A 9,705-nucleotide genomic window follows, 5' to 3' on the forward strand; every position below is an offset into this window, starting at 1 on the left:
ATCAACTGACCTTTCCTGAGATTATGCAGTATTGAATAATAAGCCTCCAAATCTTTTTTCAGTGCCAGAATTGTGTAAGTATTTAATACATTTAAAGAAAGTAGATTCCACGACACCCAGGATGGTGTTTATGTGTTTTTAATGTCATGCATAACTATAAATCTAAAGAGCTATAAACAGTTCTCTAGATACTCTTCCAACTTATCCCATCAGTTGTTACAAATGCTCAGCCTGTATTGCTTAAATACCTGCACCATTATGATTACCCCTTCCATGTTCATACCATGTACACCCAAGTTTCATAACTATTGATATTTTTGGGGTTTTGTGTCCATTATTAATCTTAGGATAATTATTCATTATTTTTTTCTGTAAAACTCATTTTAGATTACTGCAGAAACATCCATGCTGAAAATCACAAACTTCTGTTTGAAAAGGTCATACGATATCTACATTATATGAAAGCATATGTTTTAAAGTTCTCCACATCCCAAAAAAGCCTTATAATTAATATCATTCTTTGTGATGCATTTTTAAAGAAAAGGCCTAAAAAAGAATGAAGAGACCTAGTAAATATTTTACATAGAAGAATGCCTTTGTTTTATATAAGGCATAGAGAATATGCCTCTTGATTCTCACTTTAAACATATCTAAAATATGTTGCACGTAGAACAAGACTAAAGAAAACATTTTAAAAAGTGAGAGAAAGCAAGCGAGAGCAAGCATGCTCACTAGTCCAACAGAGACTGGCCCTGGAAAGAATGACTCCTAGTCAACCTTAAATCCTTTAACAAAACTCAACCTTGTGTTTCAGCTTTTCCATCAGAGGCTCAACTTTCAATCCTGTAAAATAACAGCAGGGAGCACTCACTTCTTAGACTGCTGTTGTTGTTATGTGTTGTCCAGTCACTTGCAACTCATAGTAACCCTATGTACAACAGCTCTAAACTCTGCTCTGTCCTGTGCCAATCACGCTGTCTCCGACACTCATCCCAATTGTCCCAGTCACCAAATCAATCCACCTCCCAGAAGGCCTTCCCCTCCTGTGCCTGCCCTCCACCCTCCCAAGCATAATGTCCTTCTCCAAGGCCATCCTTCTTAGACTAACCAAACATAAATAGGTAAAAAAAAGCAGCATTTGCCCAAAGATAAATCCCTTAAAGCCGAAAGGGTTAGCATAGAAGGTAAATGGAAGTAAGAATCACAGAAAAGAAGTGGGAAATGTGCACTTAGACTGTTGTTATTATGTGCCAGTGAGTCGTCTGCAACTCATAGTACATTAACTTTACCATGGCTTATCCTGAGCCAATCCATTGTCTCCGACAGACCTAATCGCATTTCTGCAGTCACTAAGTCAATCTATTTCATCCTGGGTCTTCCTCTGCTGTGCTGTGCTGTCCCTTCACCCTTCCAAGTATGATGTCCCTTTCTAGGGACTGCTCCCTCCTGGCCACTTACTCAAAGTATGTGAGTCAGAGCTTCAAAATCCTTGCCTCCATGGAGCAGCTTGGTTTCACCTTCTCCATGACAGATCTGTTTGTTCTCCTCGCAGTAAGTCCATAGTATGTTCAACACTCTTCTATAGCACCACAACTTAAAGCCATCAGTCATTCTTCTATAATTCTTAGTCACTATCCAGACTGCTGATGCATAGCAAGTAATTTTGAAGACCATGGCCTGCATCAGGCGTACATTAGTCTCTAGACTGATAACATTGCTCCTCAGTACTCTGGAGAGGTTCCTGACAGACTTTGCCAATGCGGTTTGTCTTTTGGTTTCCTAACTGCTGATGCCAGGAGTTTTGGTTGTGGAAGCAAACAAGCTGAAGCTGTTAGCAATCTCAGTCTCTTCACTGTCTATCATGAAGCTGCCAATTGGCCCAGTGGTAAGAATCTTTGTCTTCTTGGTGTTGAGCTTCAATCCATATTGCAGACTACAGTCCTTGACCTTCTGCAGCACATGCTTCATGTCCTTCTCAGTTTCAACAAGCAAAGTTGTGTCATCTGTATAACACAGTTTGTGGATGAGTTTTTCTCAACTTCTGATGTGATGCCACATTCCTCCTCATAAAGTCCAGCCTCCCAAATGATCTGTTCTGCATATAGGTTGAGAAGGTGTGGAGATAGTAGTTCAAGGCTTAGAAATTCCATGATTAAGAACTGTTATTTATTTATTATTTGAGTGATTCTCATATTTGAATAATTCTTACTCTAGACAGAGAATGACACTGTAGGTATTCTAATTTAATATTATAATGATAAATGTGTATGAATGAATTAAAAATTAGCTTGCTTTGTAGACTTTTATTCAAGTCATAATAAAAAATATTTTTAAAGGTAGAAATGCCTTGTTATTATACCCAGCACAATTCTTAATCACAGAATTTCTGTAAGCCTTAAACTATTTTATCTAAAGAAAGCTGTTTAGCATCTATGTTCATTTGAAATGTGGATTATTTTCCTTCTCAATCTCTCTTAAAATATTATGGTAACTATGCATTTATATTTTCTCAAATATGCTATTATTATTATTATTATTATTATTATGTGTACCATCAAATTGGATCTGACTGGGACAGGAGGAGATTGTCCCTCCTCCAGCAGAGCTTCTGATGGATTCAAACCACACTCCTCTGGGATTGAAGTGCAGCTTCTTGCCAGTAGACCACCAGACCTTCCTGAAATATGCTTATATTTTATATAAGGTAATTTGTGATTGCTAAACCAGCTTGAATGTGAGTTCTATTTTAGTAGGAGCTTAAATATATAAAGAAGTAATTAAATGCAAAATAATTTAATTTCCTAAATACGTGGAAATGGGATATGTAGCTTCCAAAATAGAAGATGGAAAGTAATGAATTTTCAAACTCAGTCCAAAAGAAGGCAGGAAAAAGGTGGAGGGAGATTGTCGTTGTTAGTTGTCACAAACTACAAATGGACTAAACCTTCTACTTAGAAGATAGATAATTGTTTAATTGGATAAAAATGAAAATAAAGTTCAGCTACATAATAATTATAGTGCTCTGGTGGTGCAGTAGTTGAAGTACCGTGTTTGTTGTTGTTGTGTACCATAGAGTTGGAATCGATCGATAGCTGACCCTCTGCCAGGTTATCAGAGGCTGGAGGCTGCTAATCACACAGGAGGAGATTGTCCATCCTTCTCCAGTGGAGCAGCTGTTGGAGTCAAACCATGTGCCTTCACATACAAATGGCAGCATTTACCAGTCGGCCACCAGAGCTCCCAATAAATTTGGTTATAAACTTCCCGATGCAGTAGTTCAAGTGCTATATTGCTAACCCATTGTTCACCCATTTGAATCTATCAGCCATTCCTTAGGAGAAAAGATATGGAGTCGGCTTGCATTAAGATTTACAGCCTTGGAACCCCCATGAGGTAATTCCATTGTATTTTAAAGGGTCTCCGTGAGTTGGAATCACCTTGATAGTTGTGGACTTGCTTTTCATTTTCAAGGGACATCAAGGGACCTTTGTGGCACAATAGTTAAGCATTTGGCTGTGGGTAAAAAGCTTGGTTCAAACCCACCCAGCTGTTCCTCAAGAGAAAAACCTGGCAGTGTGCTCCCCAAAAGATTACAACCGAGGGATTGGAGCCATTCTCCTCTGATATTGGGTAATCATTGGTTAAAATCAGCTTGGCACCACATAAGAAGAATGTAATGATTAAGAAGTCCTGGTGGCACAACAGTTAAGCACTGAGCTGTTAACTGATAGCTTCATAGTTTGAGCTGACCCCGCCACAAGCTGGAGAAAGACCTAGCAATGTGCTCCTCCTGCAAATACTAAAACCTAACATAGTTGAGTTGTTTCCCACTCTCAGTGAACCTTGGAGACCAGAACGGCTCTTGTTTCTAAGACTGTAATATTTACAGAAGCAGACCACTACATATTTTTCTGAGTGGCTAGTGGATTTGAACTTTCAATATTTCAAGTAGCAGTTGTACACCTAAACACTGAGCCACCAAGGCTGCTTCTATAAAGTTGTTGTTATTGAGTACCTTCAAGTCGGAACGGGTCTGTAGCTGACCCTCCAGCAAGTTCTCAGAGGCAGTAAATCGCATCTCTCTCCCACCTTGTAGAAAGAGTTAACGGGAAAAACCAAAACACTGCTGTCAATTTAGGGTTTATTCACTGCCGTCGTTCATGGGGTTTCTGAAGCTGTAAATAGTTACAGGAGGATATTGTCCATCTTCCTCTAGGGAAGCAGCTGATGGATTCCAGCATCAGAACTTTTGCTTAGGAACTGAATGCTTTTCGTCAGTACTCTACCAGGGTTCCTATGAGGCAGTTACACTCTGTCCCCAGGGATCAGTATAGACTAAATGGAACCTAAAACCAATATATAATGATTATGACAGAAACATCAAAAAAGCACAAATATGGAGTAGTAAGTAAAAGCATAATATATGCCAGGTTTTTACATCTAAATGCTTTTGAGACACACTGCTTGTGTCTATTGCCATAGAAACTCAGGTTCAGTGGCTGAAAACCTTAAGAAATGGAGGGAGGGAGGGAGAAAGGTGGGTGGGGGAGAGAGAAAGAGAATGAATATGAATGAGAACAGCATATACAAGCCCCTCTGAAGTTAAGTGGTTCCGGATGGATTTAAATGTCCACTCTAAGCAAGTCTCTGTCTTCTCTGATTTATTCCTTAATTTCTGTTGTTGTTTTATTGAAATAGAAAGAGTTTAGTTGTCAAACTATAATAAATATGAGTGTGTGTGGAAAGAGCTTGACATACGTTCAAATCTCCATAAATGGTAGAAACTCTTAAGGATGCCTTTATTTTTATTATTATGATATTTATCTGTATGAGATGGATCTGAGCAAGGCTAGGCTGGCTGTGTGCTGTTACCCACTTGAAAGCTTACACCACATGGGAAACTTGACTTTTCTTTCTGGTAATCTTGAGACACATATTTTCTGTCTACTGTTCTATTAAAGGTCATCTTGAATTGATTCAGCTCCATATGGTTTAAGCATATTGCCTTTGTTAACCTCTGTGTTAATGGCATGATTGTTTGCATTTAACAGGGTAGTTATCCCAATAATTTTATATTCAATTGAAGAAAATTCAGATTCTTGAAGTATAAGTAATGTTAGTAACTAGAGAATTTAATAGCAGTTTTATTTTAATTTTCCTAGTTATTTTGTATTAATTTTCCTATAAATGTATCCAGATGTGCATATAATACATACAGTCTATGAACAAATTCTTGCAACTGTTTGAAATGTTGTCTTCTGAAATGTTCTGCCTTTGGACCTACTTCTGCCTTTTCTTCAATATCAACTCATTGCTTCCAGTAGAAATCTTTTAAATCAGCGATACTCAGATAGCAAGATTATAAGCCAGTTTGAAATAACAGGCAACTCTAAGAAGAATCAGCATGAATTCTGCTTCTATTTCTCTTCAGAAGTTAATGTAACTTGTTTTCCTGGCTGGGATAAAATTAGGATGTCCGGAAAAATGAAGCGTGTTTTATTTAGTGGATTTTCTTGTTTGGGCTAACCTTTTGCTTACATTTTTCAGGCTCAGCTATGTCAACCATGCAGAAGACCTGGCCTCCAAACTCCTACAGTGTTCCCCAAAGAACAGACTCTCAGCCCAGGCAGCCCTGAGCCACGAGTATTTTAGTGACCTGCCTCCGCGGCTATGGGAACTGACCGATAGTAAGTATAGTGAGTCTGTACTAGTGAGTCAGACCAGGGACATTACTCTGTGTGACATCCATGTGGATAAATTAACATCTTTATGTGTGTATGTGTCTATGTAAGATAAGATATGTATCAATCCATGTGTATGGGTGTGTGTGTGTGTGTGTGTGTGTGTGTAGAGAGAGAGAGAGCGAGTGAGCAAAAGAGTGAGGGAGAGAGAATGAGGAATGGTAAGATGTATATATTTAGTGGAATCCTGCCATTCAATTACTAGCTTAGCCGACATAGGAAGAAAATGGATACCTTTTTTTTTCTTTGCTATCTCTGCTCTGCAGTCTGCAGCTGCATGTCTTTGTATTTGATTATGTGTGTGTGTCCAAAAAACGGATCTGAGCAGTCATAAAGGAAAAGAAAAATGTGATTTACATATTTAGTGCTTTATGCATACTGTACTTTTTAACTGGCTGCAGTACACAGAAGAGAAATGACTCGTTTCTGTTTGATTCTCAGAGACCATCTTGGTTGTAACAAAAACCTGCAAAAGGGCTGCTCCGCAGTGAGCTGGGGGAGCAGAGTTGGCAATTGGCTAATGCACTGAATTGACATGTAAGAGCTGAAGGCATGTAATTCATTTTAACTACAAATCTCTTGGTATTCGTACAGACAGCTCGTCTCTGAGTCTTTTTAAAACAAAACACATTCCAGGGTGGGTTTTTGTTTTGTTTTCACAAAACTGTTCATATTTGCACAGGCTTTTTCAATTACATTTTAAATCTTTGGTCAAGAATTTGTGGCTCGGAGGATCTCATCTTTCTTCCAAAGTGTGAAACCGAATTCTTGTGAAATTGTGCAAACATCATTACAGTAAGAAATTTGTTGTTGTTGTTGTTCAGTGCTGAAAGCTTCTTTTGAAATGCCAGAGATACTTCTTTTCAGACTTTTTTTTGATTGTGTTATGGATGAACCTTTTTTGTATATATGCACAAATATTCTTGTTTGTGAATCCTTGTGTAAACATCACTTAAAATACCTATCCATAAAGTTATTTCTATAAGTGCGTGGATTTTAAGCTTTTCCTTCTGTCACAGTATTGAATTATCCTTCACAGTTACCTTTCATTTATGAATAATTCCCAAGCAACAACTTCCCTTGGGTGTTTCTAATTTTTGTATATCCTAAATTTAATTCTACTTCCTTTTTTTACTAAAAAATAACTATAGATATATCACTCTATTCATTTTATGATTAACAAATCCCTTTTAACATTTTACATATTCCCAGCCAGTAATGCAGCCCCCCACGTTACTTCCTTTATAAAAGTTTACCCACTGGCCACTACAATCACTACCTGCAGTTAAAAAGGAAGAAGAAAAAGAAAAACACCCTTGAAAGTTGAAATCTTTGTAGAAAAATAGTGAACTGGTTACATGTCTTTTTCTACTAAGAGAAAAAAAAGTAAGATACCAATAGACTCATTAGCTGATGGCTCAAACTCAAACACATGGTTTGTTTTCCTTTTGCAGTAACTTGATATCACTCCTTGGTGACATCTCAATCCCATCTGACTCTCTGACTGAGTTTAAGCCAGGATTTTGATGGTCTATGAATTCTGAATTCTGTAGTAGTATTTTCCTGTTAATATGGACTTATTACCCACTTGCCACTTAGTTTATCAGCCAGTGGTTAAATCCAGTTTCTATCAGTGAGTAAATGCCTACACATTATCACTCGGCAGCAGGCTGCCAACGGAGACAGCCTTGGCCCCGTCATTAACAGGCACGATGTATGCAGAACACCAGAGGGGAATTAAAACCACAAAAAATACCTCAGGGTGGTATTTTTAATATGAGAATTTAATTTGTAATTTCACAGATTAAGAATTTTGGCTGCATTAATCCCTTTATCAGCTCACAGCAGGCTATTTGCAGAAGCATAGCCATAAGGCGATATTCATTGGCAGAAACACGTCTTTGCATAACGTTAAACATCAGGAGCAGTGAAACCTTTTGAAGGGGGGAGAATAAAGATGAAAAAAAAATCATTTTATTTTTAAAGCAAGATTCTGCTAAATGCCTCTGGTAACAATTTTGAGTTACAGAAATGCTATTCCTGTGTCTGGTAGATAATCATTATGAAGCATAAATCCAGTCACGAGAAAGGACAATCCCAGTATGAAATACTGTAGTTATTTCCATTTGGGAAAACGTGGCTGCATTTGTAAACATGTTTACAAAACAAAGCATTCATGCACTTTGGAGACTTTGAGAATCTAGTTCCTTGAAGTCAATGTGTCTGGTTTCAGTGACTCCATTTGCTGGGTTAATATTCTACAGAACATGTTGAGAAATTCTTAAAATTAAACTTTAATGAGTGTGCAGTCTCATGAAAGTCTACCATTTGGCAAACTCTAGCAGCAGCAGCAGCTTCCATTGCCTACTTCTCAGAAAGCTTTAGAAATATTCCAAGATAAGTGTTACAGAACCAGGGGAAGGATTGTTTTAGCACCCAGGTCGTGGTTTTGGATTAACCAATTCCACTTACCTGTTTTCATGTCCCCTGAATGCTAACGTTGAGGAGCCCTGGGAGTGCAGTGGTAACACTTGGCTGCTAAGGAAAAGGTTGGTAGTTCCAACCCACTAGCTACTCTACTTCAGGAATATCAGAGGTAGTGAGGATGGCACAGGGTTCAGAATTGCTGTCCAAAGGTTGCTAGGAGTAGTAGGCAACTCAATGGTGCCTAATAACAATGACACAGGCACTCCACACACAGGAGGAAGCTGAGGCAATAGCTGAGGCTTCTGCAGAATTTTACAGCCTTGGCAACACTCTGGGAAGTTCTCCTTTGTCTGCAGGGTCACTATGAATGAGAATCGACTTGATGGCAAGGGGTCATACAACTTCATTTTTACACTCATCTGTAGAATGACTGTGGTGCTCTTTGTTATCTATGTACTAACAGTCCTTAGTTTTCTTCTCTTCAGGGATTAAGATACAAGAGTAGGCCAGGAAGACTTGAACCCACTTGTACCTTACTTTGACCCCAATCCCTTTCTCCTTTTATCGTCATTTTGCTTTCTACTTAAACAAGCCTCCTTTGTAGACAACCTTTAAAAAGTACAAGATCATTGGAATGAATGAATCCAGACCATGATTTGGGTATTAAAATGATCCATCCATTGGTGCTCTAATTATCATTCCCACCTGGACCTCTTTCCAGATCTTTCTAAAACGAGGCTGTTGCCACTGTACTTTGCCAAATGGTGAACAAGATTCCACACTAATGTAAAGTTGACTTTGAAGAGTTACTGAGTGTAGTCTAAAAAAAAAAACAAATTGAGAATAAAGTATTCATATGCCATGGAAGTAGGAGTTATAAATGCTTCCAGTAAGAACGGTGGTGCAGTTACCTGGGGATCTGGCACTTAAAGCTGGCTCATTCTGCTGGAACCCCGTCATCTCACTCCCTCTGTCCTGAAGCCCCAGCAGCCTTGCCCCACTTCTTCACAAAGATTTAATTGCAGGGAAGGAAGTGAAGGGCTGATTTAGAAGAAAATTCATTACTTTTCCCAACTACACCACAGAGCATTCTCCTGTGTATACTATCAAGTTACATAAATAATTGAAGCTGAACTACCCTTGTCAAAGTAAATGAACAAAATACACTTCATAGCACAGAGTCCTTGATTTTATTACATTCATTTGCTAACTCACAAAACTCAAATCTGCAGTGAAAAGAGGCCAACAAATTGGTAGCGTGAAAAGCACTGAGGATCAGACCACCTGGTTGTGTGTGCCTCCGCTCTGCGAGCAGCTGGGCAACCTGGGGAAAGTCCTCGGTCCCTCTGGGCTTCAGAATTCTCCATGATAGTACAAGATAGATGGGCACAGGAGTCCCTAAAGAGCTCCCCAGCAGTAATGTTTTTCTACGCTGTTTAATATCTCTTTTGTGTTGTTGTTGTTGTTGTTGTTATGTGCCGTCGAGTCGTTTCCGACTCATAGCGACCCTATGCACAACAGCCCTAAACCCTGCTCT

At 38.7% G+C, this 9,705-nt stretch overlaps 1 protein-coding gene across 3 annotated transcripts in view; it reads left to right on the forward strand.

The window, feature by feature from the left end:
* The window catches only part of CDK14 (cyclin-dependent kinase 14), a 691,509-nt gene that overhangs the window by 675,217 nt on the left and 6,587 nt on the right, over positions 1-9,705 (forward strand). For all 3 annotated transcript variants that reach the window (XM_006891459.1, XM_006891458.1, XM_006891460.1), the window contains one exon: positions 5,548-5,687. In XM_006891459.1, the coding sequence (XP_006891521.1) occupies positions 5,548-5,687 (140 nt within the window). The remainder of the gene's footprint in view (positions 1-5,547; positions 5,688-9,705) is intronic.

The sequence above is a fragment of the Elephantulus edwardii genome, unplaced genomic scaffold (genome assembly GCF_000299155.1).
Source record: "Elephantulus edwardii isolate Elephantulus edwardi_28Jun2011 unplaced genomic scaffold, EleEdw1.0 scaffold00098, whole genome shotgun sequence".
Classification (NCBI taxonomy): domain Eukaryota; kingdom Metazoa; phylum Chordata; class Mammalia; order Macroscelidea; family Macroscelididae; genus Elephantulus; species Elephantulus edwardii.